This window comes from Falco naumanni, chromosome 1 (genome assembly GCF_017639655.2).
Source record: "Falco naumanni isolate bFalNau1 chromosome 1, bFalNau1.pat, whole genome shotgun sequence".
Taxonomy (NCBI): domain Eukaryota; kingdom Metazoa; phylum Chordata; class Aves; order Falconiformes; family Falconidae; genus Falco; species Falco naumanni.
This window is the reverse complement of record NC_054054.1, coordinates 49539193-49558524: the sequence shown is the minus strand read 5'-3', so window position 1 is coordinate 49558524 and position 19332 is coordinate 49539193. Positions and strand designations below refer to the sequence as shown.

Here is a 19332-nt window from a genome sequence, read left to right as displayed (position 1 = left end):
CCTCGCTCGGGGCTCCGAGGCCACGGCCCGGGGTGCACCGGGGACGCGGCACCTACCTGCGGCCGCCGCCGTCCCCGCCTCAGGAACTGACGGGAGCAGCCTGCGACGCGCTCCGCCTCCTCCCCCTGCGCGGCGGCGGCAGCGGCGGTGGCGCGGCGGCCATGGGGCCGGTGGGGACGGCGGCTGTGCGTGATGGCGGCGCCGCGCTGCCTCACGGCTTCTGGGCGGCGGTGCGCGTCTGGCTGGAGAAGCCGCAGGTGGCCAACAGGCGGCTGTGCGGCGCCGCCATCGAGGCCGAGGGGACGGTGCCGCTCGGGGAGGGCGGGGAAGCGTCTCCCCCCGTCGCCGCCGTGTGGGGAGGCGGGAGCGGCGGGGGCGCGGGGGGGCGAGCGGCGCCCGCTGGGGCTGCGGAGCTGGGCCGGCTCTGGAGGGAGGTGTGCGGCCAGCTGCCGGCGGGGCACGGGCGCCTGCCGCCGCCCCTCACGCCGTGGGGCGGGCCGGGCCGCCGCACCGAGCTCCGCACCGTGCTGAGGACGCTGCTGCCCCGGGGGCGGCCCGCCGGCCCAGCCGCTCCGCCGCCGAAGGAGCTGGCGGTGCAAGGTGAGCGGGAGCGGGCCCCGCGGCGGCGAGCGGCGCGGCCGGGGCGCCCCAGGTGCCGCGTCCCTTGCAGGCCTGTCGCGTTGGCTCGCAAGAGGGGTAAACACCACTTTTTTCACTGCTTGTGTGAGTGCAGGTGGATTTTTGACCCTGCCCTGTGCTTAGATTTTTTATCTCTCACTTTTGTCTTTGTTGTTGTTGTTGTTGTTGTGCTAGGAAGTGTCAGCAGCTGAAATACAAATTACAGAGGTGAAGCACCTGCAGGACTCTGGTTTAAACAGCCCCTGCTTCGACGTTAGGAGATCATAGTAGGGGAACAGCTGATGTGTTATGTGTAAGGTGCTGCTGAGGTAGGGGAAGGACTCAGGGATGCCAGACTTCCCCCTGCTCCCGAGGAGGAGGTATACAAGATGTCTCATCTTTTTGCCTTCCTTAAAAGAAGAGGCAAGAAGGACTGTCATCATGCAAGCTGCTGTCGTAAGCTACCCACACAGGAATGCTGCTTGCAGTGCAAACCTAATTACGGGCTTGTAAGGAGTGATGGGTAGCCTTTGAAAATGCGGAGAGAATGAAACAAAGTAGACACCTGTGGCACCTGCCTGGCCAAGTTGAACTGTTTGTGTCTACTTCCTTACTGTTCAGTATTGTTTAAAAATGAAGCTTGACTAATTTTTGGTTTTGCATTGTATGATGGTAATATGCTGCAGTAAATCCTACTATAAAGAAACATAAAGGGTAGAGGTTGACACCTTTTTTAGATGAATTTCAGAAAAAGTGTCGATGTGGATTAAATTCTAATAGTAATGTTTTGAAAAGAATCAGAATTCCAGAAACAGTTACATTTACAATGCAAAAAGACCTATAATCATTTATGGGGGACAGCTGACTTAGGATGACTTGTGGCCTAGGATTCTTACTCTGATGACTTCAAAGAAAGTATGATGCCCTCAAAAAAACCAACCAACCAACCCACAAGTATATGTTGCGGGTTTGATTTTGTTTTTCTTTTGATGTTAAGGTGGTCCTGAGCTACATCTAGAAAGCCTATCTGAAAGAAGAAGTCTAGGAAAATATTTTTTTATTTAGTATGTTTATATTAAAAAATGTTAGAGAGGGGTCAGCTAAGGATGGGCTGAGATAGCAAGACTTGTATGGCTGATTACTCTTTCCTGTCTCAGCAGATTTTGGAGTCCATTGAAGTTTGATTACTTAGCCAATATAGCATTCTTAGTTGGAAGATTTGCAGTTAGCAGAATGTTTGCTTTGATGGTGATTGAAAAATGATTTTTAAAAATGAGAACTTAGTAAGTTATTCTGAAGGAAGCATCCTGGATAAATAGCTGAAAATATTTTTGCAACTGGCTTATAAAGTAATAATGCATACAAATCATATGACATAAGGAATATAGTAAATGTTTTAGAGTCACTTTATAGAATGTATATAGGGAAGAAATTAAGATATTAAGATTTTCTAAAAAAACAGTATGCGAGTACTACGCTTGATCATGCCATTCATATTTCAGTGCAGTTGCCTTTCTTTTTATTTGTAAGTTATTTCAAAAGGACACACTCTCCCTCTTTCTGTTTTCACTTGTGTAGGAGTTATGGTACCTGCATGATATTAGAGAATGAAATGTGACAAAAATTGCAGAATATCTACTTGAAATGTGGTAGAGGCACTCAAGTGTGTTGACAGCTGTTTGCCAGCTCATCTCAACTCTTCCAGAGTCCCTAGTGTTTGGATGTAAACGTTTTACTCTACGGGTGATAGATACCATTAAGATCAGTAGCCTGGTGTGCTGAACATAGCTTAATATGTTAACATAATACATATGCCTTCACCTAAAAACAGGTCATCTTAGGTAGTTTCCTTCAGAGTTGAGAGATCCTAATTTAGGGATAGATAATGTGGTTTTTCAGTGATTAATCCAGGAACCCTTAATTAGGAAAGCTGCATGACATTAAAAGGGAAGTGTAGTTATACTTAATTATAATCACATAATAGATTCTATGTTCGAACATGGCGAAATTGATAGATAGTAATGATGTTATCGATTATTTTTTAATATTGCACTGACTGGTTATCTAATATTGGGGTGATACGTGAGTCTCTGTTAATTTGGAATATGCTTCCCAGGACTACACATATACTGTGGGGTAGGGGAAAGCAGCACTTTTGTGCTAAAACCCCCTCACTGTCTAGCTTTTACATTACTAAAATAGTTAGGTTTAAAGAAAATGAATATTCTTACTGGTCAGCCTTAGATATTTTGGAAACATGCAGCAGAATGCTAAATTTTAAAAATTCAAACAGTTCAGTAGTTTCAGATGTCAGGCACCCTGAGAAACAGATCTGTTTGTAGCATTATGGTTCTTCCTGTGTTGTCCTAGATCTTGCCTCACTAGTTTGCACTAGTAAAGAGACTAAAGTTTATTTTGGTGCTAGCCAGGATGGTTTGCACCATGGAATAATATATCACTGTTTACATATCTTTTCAGATATTTACAATGGAACTGTGACCTTTTTGCCTTTGGAGGAAACCAGTGAAGGAAAATACCAGATTAAAAAGTGCAATATTTATCAAATTCAACTTACACATGTAAAAGATGAGGAATGGTAAGTGCTAGGAGTGAGAGAAGAAGCAAACCCTGAGTTATTGCAAGGATCACACCATGTTTTAGTATTTGTACCGAGGTGATTTGGTTTGTGTAATTTTCTGCTTGAATAGTAAATGACAGTAGTGGTGTGACTGCTTGAATAGTAAATGACAGTAGTGGTGTGATCTTAATGCAATGCGAACCTATTGAGCTTCAGTCATTGAAAGGTAGACCATTGCAGCTTGGTCCTGAGCACCTGAGGGTGTAGCTCTAAGGAAATCTGAGTCAAGTTAGAGGTGATGAAATAATGAAATATGCCGACTGGTATGTTTTCCTCCTAAATTTTCTTGTTGTTTTCATTAGTTTAATGAAGTCAATTTTACTAGGTAGTGTTTGGATATCTTGCTAAATCAGGTTGTTCATCATATGTGAGTCCTCAGTCATTATGTTAAATGCAGCATGGACACTCATGTACAGTGTTTGAATTGGCAGATAATGAGCTGTCTAACAAAATTCAGGGGAGACTGTTCAGTAACATCACCGTTTTATTTTACTTCTGGTTTTGTGTATCACATATTTCCTTATTGTCCAGCCTGCTTTTATACCTCTGATCTGCTGATCACTTAATCATTGTTTTCTCAGTCTTTGAGCTAGCTGTTGTAATGAAATACACTCTGTTTATACAAAGTTTTTATTTTATTTTTAAAGGTCTGTGTCTATTGTAGCTCCGTTTCCAGAAGACTGGTTTTCAGATGGAGTTGCATATCCCAAACTAGCATGGCTTGGAAATGAGCTTTTGTCCAAACTGGCTAAATGGTCTGTGGAGCAAAAGCCCAGTGAGTTTAAAAGTACACTCTCACTCATTTCTGTGGCAAAATACAGCGAGGTTTATCAAGACCTTAAGGAAAAATACAAAGAGATGGTAAAGGTAAGTTTAGCAATAGATGCAGTAATAATATGTTTTCCTATATTTTTGCTTGGTTGTTTGGTGAAGCTGCTTCTTTCACTACATTTTTTTTTTTAATAAAAGAAGCAACTGAATTGAAATGTATGTTTTATGGTTTCATGTTTTGGGGTTTTTTTCTGTGTATGTGGAGAAAAAAACAATTTAGTATTTGAAAGAACTAAACTGGAAAAGCAAGATTTAGAGCCAAATTCACAATAGATACTTGGAAGAGTTAGTTTTTTTTTCAGAATGCATTCCTTCTGATAAGAAGCAAGCAGTAGGTTAGTGGACATAAATACTAAGTCATCCACACTAGAAGTCATAAATAAAGCACCTTCTTCTCCAAAACCCGATTCTGGAAATAGCACTGCTTAGCAAGTAGGTTAATTTTCCTATTATTCTCCTTAAATTTGGATGCTGTATTAATATGTGTTTGAGTTAGACAAGCAATGTTGTAAAATAGTTTTATTCTGGGAATCCCAAAAAATGACAGTGATCATCTTGAGTGCTGTATGAAGTAATGCCTATATCCTGACTCTAGCTACAAGCAAAAATATTAGTAAATGCTGTTGTAAAACTGTGAAAGTGTTGAAAAGTTTTACTGCTGATAGTTCTGTACTAATAGAAGGATAGAGGTGAGAGGAAAGTTGGGACTTGTGGCTAAGGTAACAACGGTTCAGTCTTTAGCTCAGCAGTAGAATTAGCATAGTGTTGGGCATTTTAAACTTTGTTGCAATTCCTTGTTGACAAACTAGGGATAATACTGCTGGTTTCTGTCTGTTTCAGGTTTAGATTCTTTGTTCTGTTGTGGCAGGATAATTTTATGCCTGCTAAGTTCTGAAAATAAATTCACAAATGTTCATGTTATCAATTTTGCACATAACAGGAACAATATAAGCTTTTTTCTTCTGAGAGAGTTAAGCAAAAGGATGCATGCTTTATTGCAGAACAGGTGCAGCAGTTTGCTTGTGACCTGCACATATGGAGCAATAACATTCTTGGAAACATTGATTGGGTGACAGCAGACATTTTTTATGCCATGATTCTTTTGTGTGACTTACAAAATCAGTCTTTATATTCTTTGAGTATATTATTTTATGAGGTTAAAATGCAAAATTTGCGAAATGCAGAAACCTATTGAAGTGGATGGGTATCCAGATCGCTTTAATTGAGCACTTTTGGAAATAATTTCAGATGGTACAGAAAATAATTTTTCTCTTTTTTACTGAAGGTGTGGCCTGAAGTGACAGATCCTGAGAAATTTGTTTATGAAGATGTTGCCATTGCCACTTACTTGCTGGTAGGGAACCTCTTTGCCTAATAGCATTCTGTAAGGTTCTGTTTCCCCAATATTAGAAGCTCTCCAAAGAAAATCAGTATTTTCATTTTATAGTTTTTGCAGTTTTTCAAATAGAATGACTTGAAGTGATTACAGACATACAAGGCAAAAGGAAGGGGGTAGAAGAAGGGTTATGAGTTTTCTGGGATTTGGAGTTTTTCTTGCTTTTGCTTTCATTTAAGCAGAGAAAAAAGTTCTTATTACGATGTTTTTAAGCCCACCTTAAACCAAAAGTGAAATTGATGTCTATAACTATTCAAGTTTCATTTGGGATTTCAGGGATTTACATATAATATGTCATTAAAGGAAGTAGGCATTTTATAACAGATTTGGAAAAAGAAAAAAAGAATGTGACACAGCAAAGGGAAGTAGGTTAATTTTTTGGTTTTTATACTGCCCTATACCACAAAAATCAGGACAATAACAGCAAAGAGTTTAGAGGGCTACTAAAACTTCTCATTGAAGACGTGATAAAGATTTGTGGTCCTGTCACAGGAGGTTTGACCTACACAGACAAGATCTGATATTTTTTTTAAGTGATAAAGTGAAAAGCAATGATACAGCAGAAAAATAGTGATTAGATGGACTGATTTGGAGATCAAAAGCTATTGTTTCATACGTATATCTACCACTTGCTAATTTTATGCTAAAGGTTTTTCACTGCTGTACTTTTCCCTGAGAAAAGTTCAGCTTAAATCCCATCTTCAGATGCAATAAAGTCAACTGTAGATGGTAGGAATGCAGATACGTGCTTGATGCAGTTTTCTAAGGCACCTGCGTACTTCAGAATTTATGAAAATTCTGCTACCTGCAGTCACTAAAAACTTCAGATTTTTAAACAGCATCAAAATTTGTCACTGTGTAGGCACATACTTTTGACTGCTGTCCAGAGTGTGGTAAAAACAGGTCTGCCTTAAAGGGTAATGTAGATACCTCTTACATCTTCTCTAAATCGGTAAATGTAAGTAAGGTGGCTTGTTTACAGAACTCATTGAGGGCCAGTTTATTTTGATGGTTGACACAACTTAGAACCCCAGGGTTTTTTTCCCCGTAAGGATTTTTAAAATTATCTGAAGAAGCCTGACTGACCTAGGCCACTCAAAATCTTGATTGTCATGTTGATGTGACAGAACTTTTTACATCAGAGAAATGATTGTGATGAAGTGGTCAGACAGTTGGACTAGGTGATTGTTGTAGATCCCTTCCAACTGAACCAATCTATGATACTGGCTTGTGGAAAAAGCTATATATTAAACTTACCTTTTACCATTTTTACCACCGTGATATTAGATGTTGACAATTGGTTGTAGCCCTCAGAAAATTCTGTAATGACAGAATTTTTATGCATTAGTGTTAGTTTACAGTGTTAATGTGTTTTAGCTGACGTAAGCAGTAGTTTTCAGAAAGTTATTAAAATCACCCAGTAACTGGCTTATATAAATGAAAGCTTAAAGTATGCTATTAATAACCTAACCTCATTGCAAAAATTTCAGGTACCTTTATGATGGTATATAATATTTATTTAGATTAAACATTATTTAGAAGTGTGTTAAACAGGTGGTTAAGAAAAGGTGGGCCCAGTGTTAAATTTTTATGGATTTAAGGCATCTACATCTGGCCTCATTTTACTCAGCAGTCACATTACATCACCTGCTGTCCAGGCACATACCCAAAGAAGTAGCTGTTCAGTTTGTATCATGAGAAACTCAGCAGGGGATGGAGGATAGGTGTGATCTGTGTAGGAGGTGATTAGGGATTTCCAGGATGCAGCCTAGAGTGCAAAAGTGCAATGATTGGTACGTTTAAAAATGTAAACGTAGTTTGATAATCTCATGGATTATCTGCAGGTTCTTTCCCTCTAGCAAAACTGACAAATTAACAAGTAGCAATGTTACAAATATTTACGGTTAAATACTCTTGAGGACTTTTGTTAGTTGCAGTAAAGTAAGTGTGCAGAGTTGATGAATGTGTGCTCTGTAGCTTGTCGTTGAAGGAAAAAGAGTTTGACGGTAATAGGGACTAATCCATGTCCTGCAGACAAATGTCCAATTAGTAACTAACTATGAACTAACTATGGAAAAGTAACTACTTTTGGTACATAGCAGGGACTGTAATCGGACTAAAAGTCCCTTTAACTGATGCAGAATTTGGGGCAGCTGACTGTTGCCTTGTTCAGCAGAATGTGATGTTACATATACGAACATATAGCAAACTGCTTACGAAGAACATTTTTGGTTTTGTTTTCACTCTGCCACCAATTCTTTGTTTAGTACAGTTGGATGTAAATGCTTCTGTGGTGTTACTTGCAAAGACACTGCTGATAGTTTTCTTGCTACTTCCCTTGCTTCCTCTGTTCTTCTCTTGCACCATGTGTTACGGTGTTTTGTATATGTTTTTTACCACATAAGTTCAGTCCAGCCCAGGATTGTGTAGCCTTGATTAATTTCAAATTGCAATAACTCAGAAGGGTGTGCTTAGCACTTGGAAAATTACTGATATTTCTGCAACATAATCCCTGCCGCTCGCCATAAACAGTTTTAGTGGCTTTGGGGTTGGTTTTTTTTCCCTCTCAAGTTGTTTTCTCTGTGAATACAGTGAATGTTTTCTGCCACATCTGCATTCTCTTCCAGCTTTCTCCTTACATTTACAATAACCTTTACTGATTTCTTACAGGGAAGCTTGAGAGCAGAAGACTAATGTTTTCTTTTCTTGTCTTAGATTCTTTGGGAACAAGAAAGAAAGGAAAAAGCATTGACCAAGAAACAGTCATTTGTAGATCTTGGATGTGGAAATGGTTTACTGGTTCATATTCTAAACAATGAAGGGGTAAATAGAGTGCTTTTTAAAATAATAAAAAATAGAGGTAGCCAATATTTTTGTTATGCTTTCCTTTTATCTGGTATGTAAATACCCAAAATTCAGTTAATTCATGTCGCAAATAGGATTTTGTCACTCTAGTTACCAGGAGAAAATCCTAGCAGAGCTTTAGAAACCTTTCACTTATCTATTTTTACTGGTGCAATTCATTTCAATTCAAGGCTGTTTTTCTGAGGTAGGAAACAAAGAGGGAAAAGAAAAAGTAATGGTGTGATTTCATTGTGCTGTAGACAAAGGAAAAAGGAATGGGGAATCTTAACATAGAGATTCTCACAAGATTTTGTTCATGAACTTAACTTTATAGAAATTTAATTCTACTTGTCATGTCCTGAAAATGGTGGGGTTTTTTATCTTTAAAAACAATCCTGGATTTGTTAATTTGTGCTTTGAGGAGTGGCAACAGCAAAATTTGGTTTCTTGAGGCATAGTTTCTGAAACAACAAAAAAAGGTCAGTGAGATTAAACAAAACCCATTAAAATTGGGTCTGTCTGTTTCAGAAAATTGTATTTTCCACTTCTAAGAGAACGTTCTAAAATCTATAGAGGAAATTAACGTCTCCTATTAGATCAATAAGTGCTGGGGACTAGGGGCAGGAGGGAAGTTCCAAATTCTCTTAACAGAAGCACTCTATCCTTGTGTGTCCAGAAAAATTTATCTGAGATGCTGTTTTTCCTGTAGACATTTCTTTTCATGCATCATTAGGTCATCATTGCTGTAACACTGACAAACATTGTTGACTGTAAAAAAATCATGTGTGAGAGTTCTATGAGCCTTTTTTAGTAATAGACTTTGATTAGTTCTGCACAAGGTTCTTAAAGTTCAGAATCTGTTACTTATGCATTCTTTATTTCTTGTTTTAGTTTCCAGTCCTATTTCCTCTTCTCATCAATTTACACAGGGGAAAGTGTGTTTGGACTCCAGCAGCCTAATTGATTTCAGTATTTGAAAGATGGTTCTCCAGCAAGGACTGTTTAGGGTAGCACTCTTTTCTGAGCCCTGTGGGTGCTACAGTAATATTTGCCTTATGAAAAGTTTTGGTATTTTAAAAACAAACAAAAAAACCCCCACTACCTCTGCTTTTACTTTTTTAGAGATCCAGATTTTCAAGAGCAGTTTCAATGGGTGTGCCCAGATAAAATTTCAAACCAAATATATTCTTAATGTTTCCTAGGCTTTCCCTTCATATTTAGAAGGGAAAGAAAGGATTAGAAGTATTTAGCTTCTGCCTGAAATGGTGAAGATGTGTTTTATTCTGTCTAAATTTTAGTATGAATGAAATAATAATTGTTAATATATACATTTAGTGAGCCTGTTTGACAATTTCTGCTAAAAATTGAACTTCAAAATGATACTTTTTGTTCAAATATTTCAGCATTCAGGTAGAGGAATTGATGTGAGGAGAAGGAAAATATGGGACATGTATGGACCAGAAACTCATTTAGAGGTATTATGCAAATGTATGTAAATCTTACTGATTTATAATTTTGTTCATTTGTTCATTGCTTCATGTTGTGTTGACGTAAATGTAATCAAACATACTGGGTTACAGACAGTTGTCTAAAGTGATCTGTGGGTTTGGTATGATGCCACCCATATGTCTTATGTGACTGTAAGTTGTAAAGGGAATTACGAGAGCGTGCTATATCGTACCCTTGCATATTTGCAACTTCCTCATTTTACAGCTGAGAAGACTAGCGTCATTTCCTACTGCGTGTACAGGGAAGCATAGCATGAAACAATCTTTGATTTTACTGGAAGATGAGTATTAAGCAGCTTGCTTTGCACCACTGTACCTCATAAAAGATACTATATCCAAAGTTGTGAGTAGTTTAGTCTTGAGAGTGATTCTGACCTTCTAGTGCTATGTGCTGTTCTGGGGAAAAAATTGTTGAACCTCAAAGGAGCCAGTACTCTGCCGTACTGACCTTGTGGTAAATAACTGCAGTAATAGCCTTCAAAAAAATGAACAGGAAAATTAGTCTGAAAGAGGGATTATATTTCAAGTTCCACATTAGCATTTTTATGAGAACAGGAACAATTCGAGCATAGGAACATTCACTTGGTCTGATACTTGTGAAAGTGTGGTGCTGATGAACAGTTCCCTTTGGAAGTGAGGTGTTCTGGTTTCTTGTTCTCTAGACTCCTAAAATTTCTCACTCAGTTCTCTCAAAAGTTGTCAGTGTCCAGTATATTAAAAGGATTTTCTACCTGTAGTTATTCTTTAGTAGTTTTTAAAAAAAAGTTAACTCAACATATCTCTGAATACTAACAACTTACATCAGAAAAAGAGCAGCATTTTTCACAGATGGGAGGTGGAGCTTTCACAGTCTTGGTGCAGCCTTTTCTTTGCCACCCTGCCATTTTGGGTACAGATGGCCAAAACTGCCAGATTCCTTTGCTGCAGTCTGCAACCAGATCTTAGTGACAGGCTTCATGAAACAATCCAAAATATCAAGCTGTGGTGCTCATTTGTTCCTATTGTACTATATTAAGTCACTTTTGATCATACCAAACAGCATCTTCTCTCTTCCTTCATGTTATATATTCCTTTTTCTGCCCATGTTTCTGTGTTGTGGAAATCTTTGAATTTTGTATATTCATTTCATATTAAGGTCTGGCTGTTTAAAGTTTCTCAGTTTTTTTGACTCTTAGGGAAACTTCTGAGCATCAGCTGTCCCTCTCTGTACCGTGAGGGAACAAATTAGAAAAGGATAGGTTTTATTTGTCTTTTTTTAAAAGAAAAGGAGAAAAAAAAAAAAGAATTCATAGAGAACAGTTGAAAAAGCCAGACAGAAACAATAAAAATATCAAAAATATGCATATAAGGAAAGTACTAATTTGGGGGGGGGGGGGGGAGTTACATACTCTACAGGAAGGCTGAAATGGTTTTGCAAGGCTTCTGTAGCAACAGGAGCCACAGAAGCAAGAAGGCACCTGCATCCAGCCTTTTGTTACCCTTGAAGCTAATTTTGTTTTGATCTTTACTTAAAAGCTTGAGTTGCAGGATGGATATTGCCATCTGTGACATATACAGTGCCAATACTAACAATATAAATGAATGTAACAGGTGTCATTCGGCATCGCCAAACTGCTGTCAGGCAGGGCGAATACACATTTCATTATGAGTGACTGTCAAATTGTGGAGTGTGGCACTGATAATTCATGCTATGCCTAAACTGAATGATCAAAACTGAAATGTAATGTAGGAGTAACTTGTTTAATCAACCATAAGAAAACACTTACCAAACACTTGATTTAACTAACCTGCCAATCCATTAACCTGCCAAAAAAAACTTTGTTACATACATTTTCTAGGAACACATATGCAGAACTAAAAATAGTCAGATATGTAGTATTTACAGTGAACAATAATACACTGTACTGATACCTAAAACACCTAATGCCGCTTTCTGCAGAGAGGAATTGGGGTGTAACAGAGGTAATCTGAGATTTCTGAAATTCCCTAACAAGTGTTTCTTTGTGGGTTTTGGGTGTTGTTTTTTTATATATATAGATTTCTGTACAGGTAGTGCTTTACATATAATTGTGAATTTGGAGCTCATAAAACATTCATTTGGTATATAAAAAGAGAGTATGGCATAATTTTTAGGGCTTTTCCTAACGGTCTGTGGAGATTAAAATTTAATTTTTTTCCACATCTGCCCAATAATTATTTTGAGATTTATAGATACTTTTTTAGATAATAGTGTGTACTTCAGTAGTATCAAATCTTTAAGTGCTTTCTTTGCTGAACTTAGTTCAAGGTAAGAAGAACATGTGTGTGAGTTAAATGTTAAAGGCACTCTAGAACTTAAAATTTAACCTGTATGAAGAATTCATACTGTTTGGTGATTTTGGTTTTAAGGTGGTTTTGGTTTTCGGGTTTTTTTTCTTATAGAATTCAGCATAGAATATTTTTGAGGCTAATAACTATTCTGTGCACCAATGTTATGTTGGGAAGACTTCTCTGCTGATGTCTGCTCAATCTATATAAATTGAATTTCCATGAGGCAAAACAGTACTCTAAAGGCCACCAAAGAAGCCACCTTTCTCTGAACTATTGTTTCCTATTTTTGCTCCTGTTTTGCATGTATCGTATGGTAGCCTTGACACAACTTGGAAGGGGATCAAATGGCAACATAAACAAGGAAAGTGTTGGGCTGGGTTAGGTTTGTTATATGTGAATTATAGGGTGTGAAGAGTGGTGTTATGTATATTAGGATTTTATTTGGGAAGGCTCTCTGAAGGAAGAACATAGTAGTGAAGCTGTGTTCTGGTTAATTGCTGCATGAGTCCTAGGAGCATAAGACGTAGAAAATTAAGTGGCTTTCTGAAAAATTGAGTCCAGAGAAGGAGAACAGCAAGAAATCATAACGCAATGTATGATATTTGTTTACAAATATTTAGGGTGACAGATATCTTAATCAGAATTATTATTCCACTCTTTGTCTGACTAACATTTGTGCATAGCTGTTGCTAAATTACTTTTTTGTAGCTATAAAAAATTACTACCTGGCAGAAGTGCAGACTGAGGAAAACGTTGGTGTCTGTTCTCATTCATCTTGTATTTGTCAGCTTGTATGACTTTAAATACATTTCATTTGGTAATAAAGCACTAAGCAACAATATAAAGAAACTTGTAATTTATTGTTTGATTTTCTAGGAATCTACAATCATGCCAGGTGACAGTCACCTCTTTCCAGATACTGATTGGCTCATAGGAAACCATTCAGATGAATTAACACCATGGATACCTGTAATTGCAGCTAGGTATTTGCAGAGGGAGAGGAGTGGGAGGGAAGGAAGAAAAAGAACAAAACCCAAACGGAACAAACAAAAAAAAAAATCCAACCAACCAAAAAAACCCAAAATAATTACTGATGTGGGCTTGTTGAAAACTGTCACTTTTACAGCTGCATCTGTGGTCCTTGCAGGGCCTGCTGCTTTTGATGCCAATTGATTATTTTTCCAAAATGCTTCTCTTCCTGTGGAGAAGTATAGATGTAGTATTTTCTTTCTCAGAGAATTCAATACAACATTTTGCTTTTGAAGTGCAAAAAACAACTAATTTTTATTCCTTAGATTTGAATCTGTTTGTTATTTAGTTGGGGTTTTTGCTTTTTTTAAAATAAAATTGCTATTGGTTCTGCCTTTCCTTGAACTGTTGTGCTCTTCACAACCAGCTGCAATAATTTTGTATCTAGTTTCCGTCCTGCAAACCAATTTGGCACAGTAATTTGCCATAGCAAATTCTTTGTGAAACAGTATTTTTGATTATGCTAATAGAGCTACTGAAAGAGGAACATATAAATATTATTTCAAGAAGTTCTGGCACTTAACAAAAATGTCCATTATTGCTTGTATCTTGTGGGTTATCTGCTGAGTATGTATGTTTTCTGAAATTACTTCCCTTCGGCAGTTTGTTATCTTTCTTGTAGGTCTTCCTATTCATGTTGCTACTTTGTGCTGCCATGTTGCTTCTTTGATTTCCATGGAAAATACAGCCGAAGACAAAGCAAGAAAACTCAGTACAGAGAGTATCTTGATTTTGTTGCCCAAGTGGGATTTGTATGCGGCTTTGATGTGGAAGAAGATTGCCTTAGAATTCCATCAACAAAAAGGGTAATTTTGGACTGTGTAGGGCTTTTGTCTTTTTTTTTTTTTTTTTAAGCTGCTAGCTCTCTGAAGCAGATAAATGTTCATTATTATTGTTTGTTCTTTTTATTGTAAGATCAGACTATAGTCAGTTGCATTACTTGAGACAATATGCTCTGAAGAGAGACTAAAATTACTTATTGTTTTCTTGGGTGTTCTGCTCGTAATGTCATAGGTACAATCCTAAAGACAGGAAAGAATGGAAGTTTTATGATTTATTTGTTGCCACCCTATGGGATGGAAAACTTACAAAACTTATTTTTTTCCAGCTGCCTATGTTGCTTATTTGTACTTAATTTGGCTGTTTTTCATGTTGCATGAAATTCAAAGTGAAATGTTGTCAGTGTAGGAAGAGGTGTCCAGCTTTAGTTTTTTATATAATCTGAGGGTCAGGAACAATCTTCCTGCTCTGTGTGGCGTGATGGATTATGGTTTGATTACTGGATTTCTTCTGTGGCACCAATATTTGAAAACTAAAATTAAAAAACTGACAAATGTCAATAAGCATTGACTTTGAATGGGTATCTGCTGTAGGTAGATTTAGAAGCCTGTGTAAGGTATGTGCAGACTTGGGGGCTGTGTGTAAGTATGGGACTCTGTGTAAATAGTGATTTGCGTGTTTCTGCTAAAATAGGTAAGCCTGATTGGAAAAAATAGGACCTATCCACCTACAGAACGTGCTCTGATTGACAAGCAGATAACACAGTATATTAATAATCGTCAGACCTGTGCTGTGGTCATGTGTGACAGAAGAGTTGGATTTAATCATAAGGATCACTCTGATGATGTGTGCAAAGAAGCACGCTCAGAACTTCCTGAAAATGAGACTGAGACTGCTGGTACAGTTTGGATGCCTAAATTTCAACCCAGAGAAAAAGTAGAACAAATCAGAAATTGTGCTTCCCTCCCTCAGGATTTTGTAGATGATGTGGTTCTCAATGTGGCAAACCTGCTGTTAAATGCAGTCCCCCAAAAATCATGTTCTAATATGCTTGGTGGGAATACAAATACCTGGAATCAAGGAGGTGAGATTGTATGTCCTTTACATTATCCTTTGCTTTTGCTGGTAGAAGATGTCTTTTCCAATGAATTTACATAATTAGAAGTTTAGTAAGCTAAATAGATCTTAGGAAATACCAAGAGCAGTACAGTAGCAATCAAAGGCTTTTTTTCCCTTCTCTGATTGCACACTGGGATGCAAACAAGGCATATAAGATTATATTGAAACTGGTGTGGGTTTTTTTCCCTCTTCATTTAAATACTAGGACAGAGTCAATTTTTATTTAAAAAACCCAAAGCAAACCCAGAACTCCTCCCCATTTACCAAACCGGAACACTTTACATCTATTAAGTTTATTTTTGTATAGGCACTTAATAATTAGCTCTAATTATGTAAGAACTGTGTGAGAAGTGTTTTGAAGTGCCGTTTGGTTATGATATGATGAGGAATTTTTAGTTTAGTCTTAGGAAGAAAAAGAATAGAATTTGCTGTTAATTCAGTTAGTTCTCACTACTACCATCTTTCCATTTTCCTCCACCTGGTTTTACTACTTACTGTAGTTTGTCATAAGTTACTGGTACAGGAGATCCTTTAAATCATTCTCTCTTCTCTCTAACTACATGTAAATTATGCTTATCACAAGGAATGTTATATGCTACTGTAAAAAAAGCAGGGAAAATAAAAAAATACGTCTTACTGTGGATATTCTGACTTGAGTGCTGTAGAATGAAAGCTGCTATTTTACAGATAATAAACATACACAATACATATCGTGCATGATACTGGGAGTACAAAGTTGCTGCAGTACTGGTAGATAATTCACAGATTCTGCTCATAATCATTAACTTGTATAGAAGTTAAATTTTCTTAGGATTTTATATATATGCAATTTTAATAGCTTCACCATTATTTATTGCAGAAAGCCTTTCTTTGAAAGAAGTAGCAGAACACTTAAATAAAGAGACTTTAAAAAGACTAAAGAGTGAATATGGAGGCCTGCAGACACTACTTAAGAACAATCATCAGGTATTTGAAGGTAAGGAGTTTTGGTTCTTTGTTTTGTTTTTTTTAATTATGTTATCTCCTCTATATGCAGTTAAACTCAATTGAAAAATTACTATGGTGGTGAATTTTTTAACTGCTTTGCATACCTTTGTGGAAAACTGAATATTCTTTATGTGCCTATTGCTCGAAGATACTGTTACTAAAGCTTTTGAATGAGATCGGTAAGGCATCTTATCAGCAAAGCGTTGTTCTAGACTGACTGTACCTGAAAAGACAAGTACTTCATTAAAGTGGCTAATTTAATACTATTGCTTGACTTAAAGGCTAGTTTTATTTTTCCTATAAAGTATATTGATGATTTGGGGGCTGTTAAATGCAGAGCAAGTTCACTAAAGCATTTAAATGAGACTTTGTCTGGCCTTACCAAGCCCCACAGTGTAAATGCCAACACAAAACAAAACTAGTCTCTGTGAGAATCTGTAACTGTGGGGCTTGATGTGTAGCCTGTGGTGCCTGGCCGAAAGAACTCAGTAGCAAGTTTCTGTGATTGGCTGCATTTGTTGGGAGCTGGTTTCTTCTTCCTATTGTACTGTGATGGTGGTGTCTTTTGTGTGGTTAGTTTTTGGTGTGGGTTGTTTGGTTTTTTTTGTCAGTGTGGAGTTTTGCAAAAGTAAGGTTAGCTTTGCAGCAATACAGGATCTGCAGGTTTTTACCAGTATTACGGCGGCTTCAGGCTTGGAAGTATGTTAACTTCTTGTGTCCCGACAGTTCTACATCAGCTGTAAAATATTGATCAACTCATGGATGGCAATGAGAATCCTGAGAATGCAACCTGGTTGCTTCTAGTGGTTAAATTAGCCGCTTCCACTTAGTTCAGCTTCAACTAACGATTTCTGTACACTTGGCAATTATAAAATGTGCAGCTATACTGAAATCCTTTTGAATTACCAGCTATTTAAAAGAATTGGTCACACTGTGTTCATTGTGTATCTGAATTTGATTTCTTGTCATTAGGGCCAGGTGGAATAGATTTGCATCTTGTTCCATGGAATGAGCATTTTAATTTGACATGGATGCTGTCTGCACATTACTTCTGCAGAAAGGCTAGGGTTAAGGCTGGATCTTTCTCAGCAGTATACATCACATGGGAACTCCCTGGGGCTTCAGTAGAGACCATTTAATTCTTCCCTGAAGTAGCATGTCACGATGACAAGGGACTGTTGCCAGCACGAGGTCTGGAAGGATATTGTTCATGCCAAAGAGGAGAGAGAAGAACATGGCTTCAGCTCTTCTGTCATCTTTTCTGAAGTGTTTTTCTTTTAAAGACATGGAAAAGAGGGATGCTCGTGTGCACACACACACACAAGAAAGGTCTTAGAGTAACTGATCTGTGGCAGTTTCTTTTGGTCAGGCATCTTATCAAATATGGGACTGATTTTCTTTTTTAAAAAAATGCTTGATCATAAATAGCACTGTATCTGCTGGTTTTAGTTTGAGAGAGATTTTAAAGCTCTGCTGAACCCACTTCTGGATTGGCTGTGTGTGAGGTCAGATCTATTTGTGTATCACAAGGAAGCCTGGAAGGATGGATTCATTCAGGCCTGAGTGTGTGATATTAAGCTTTCACTGGACTCGTTACCTTTTGAATAGTGATCATCAGAATGCAGAATGGCATCAGTTAACTACTCCAAGCTACATATATGTGATATAGAAGGTATGATTGAAGCAGAATACGAAAACGGAGCATAGCCAATCTAGAAGTACCAGATTATTCCTTCATTTCACTGTGGTCTTACATCTATGTTTTTTCTTTCTGTCTTAGTAACTTCCTTTTATTCTTTTTTGCTTACACGTTTAAGGAGTTGATAGAGATTCACAAATGTGTTGTGTGCAGTTTATGGACCTAAACCAGCAAACTATTAAAAAAAAAAAACAAACAAAACAACAAAAACAACAAAGCACTGAATCTTTATTACACAATAATTCACTGTTGATTCCTATGAAGGACTACACTTGTAGTCTCTTTGATGCAGTGTATTTTTGGGTCAGTGAACAGTGGTCTTTGCAAGAGCATTTCTGTGTAGTGAAAGTAGTAGAAGAGCCTTACTAGATTTTTGCTGGTAATCACATTTTAAATGTGGAGCAATAAATTTTTGAACACAGGAAGGATTACAGTTCTTCTGGTTGAAACTTTTTTGTCAGTACTTGCAATCCAAATTCCGAGGATTTTAGTCTAAATGAACTTAACTGCTATATTCAAAACAAATAAACAAACCTCTACAAAGACGACAGTAAAACATCTCACAGAGAAATGGATCAATTCTTCTTTAGACCATATCTGTACAATCTTGGTTTGTTGTGCACTTCTATTTCTGTACAAGTAGCACATTTGGTTTTGCCTGAGTGATCCATTTGTAGAATATATATTTAATTCACAGAATGTCACTATACATTTTTTCCAGTATAATTCCCATGCCTGTCTATTAACAGCTATATTTTTGTTTGTTTTTAAATCTTAGTTCTAAATGGGAGAGTTCATATTCGTGACTGGAGAAAAGAGAAACCATCAAGGAAAACTAAGCCTGAAGTGAAACGACGCCTTTCAGCTGAAGCATTTAAAACACGTCTCTGTTGGTTTTTCATTCATCATCCTGATGGCTGTTCCTTGCCTTCTGAATCTTGCCCATATGCTCATGGGACTGAGGAGCTAAGGCAGTCTCAGATTATTAAAAAGAAAAAACATATACAGTAATGAAATACTGCCACTTACATTTAAGTTTGTGTACATAACTGAATCTGATTGTCTTCAGGACTGCCTAGTGCATGAAAAACTGTATGATTTGGAGGGGGTTTTGCCATTCTTGTGTATCTTATTTTCCACTTAGTTATAAGTTTGCCTGTATTTTTAATTCTTTATGGCTTTTTTTATTAACATGGAAAAGGTATAGTAAAGCATGTATATACTTCTGGATTTTGTCGTGGCTTGTCTAACATGCATTTATATAAGTTGAAAAGCTTTAAAAACCTAATTTCCTAAAACACTCTTCATGATCGTCAATCAGACCAAATGTACATGATGCAGCATTTTCAAACCCTGAAAATTAGCTGTTTTGTTCCAGATTTTCCAGGAGAATTTATGGTTTCTTGTGACTCACAGTGACTCTTGGGAGTCAGAATTGGAGAGACTTCACTCTTTCCTGACCTGAAAGCTTTGTCTCCACGTTACTATGAAATAATACTACATAGTACCATTTCTTTCTTGGTCAGACCCTAGTCCTCCTTTCCTTTTCTTTTCAAAATGAGTATTGGTTTGA

General features: G+C 37.6%; 2 protein-coding genes across 2 annotated transcripts in view; one reads left to right on the top strand and one right to left on the bottom strand.

The window, feature by feature from the left end:
* ACOX3 (acyl-CoA oxidase 3, pristanoyl) overlaps positions 1-171 on the bottom strand; it is a 36561-nt gene extending 36390 nt beyond the window's left edge. The window contains exon 1 of the mRNA XM_040593183.1: positions 57-171. The gene's annotated coding sequence lies outside the window, so the exon portion shown is untranslated. The remainder of the gene's footprint in view (positions 1-56) is intronic.
* On the top strand, positions 162-18989 carry TRMT44 (tRNA methyltransferase 44 homolog). Its single transcript, XM_040593233.1, has 11 exons — positions 162-600; positions 3097-3214; positions 3904-4123; positions 5373-5441; positions 8199-8306; positions 9731-9802; positions 13022-13128; positions 13797-13980; positions 14648-15038; positions 15933-16049; positions 18538-18989. Exons 1-11 carry the CDS (start codon positions 162-164, stop codon positions 18768-18770), a joined length of 2058 nt encoding a protein of 685 aa, XP_040449167.1. The 3' UTR covers positions 18771-18989.
* Positions 18990-19332: the final 343 nt, after the last annotated feature.

Excerpts from the sequence above, each read along its gene's own strand:
- TRMT44 (XM_040593233.1), top strand. The coding sequence starts at position 162 with ATGGGGCCGGTGGGGACGGCGGCTGTGCGTGATGGCGGCGCCGCGCTG. Across the intron at positions 3,215-3,903 it reads CATGTAAAAGATGAGGAATG|GTCTGTGTCTATTGTAGCTC; the intron begins GTAAGTGCTAGG and ends TTATTTTTAAAG. Across the intron at positions 13,129-13,796 it reads ATACCTGTAATTGCAGCTAG|GTCTTCCTATTCATGTTGCT; the intron begins GTATTTGCAGAG and ends TCTTTCTTGTAG.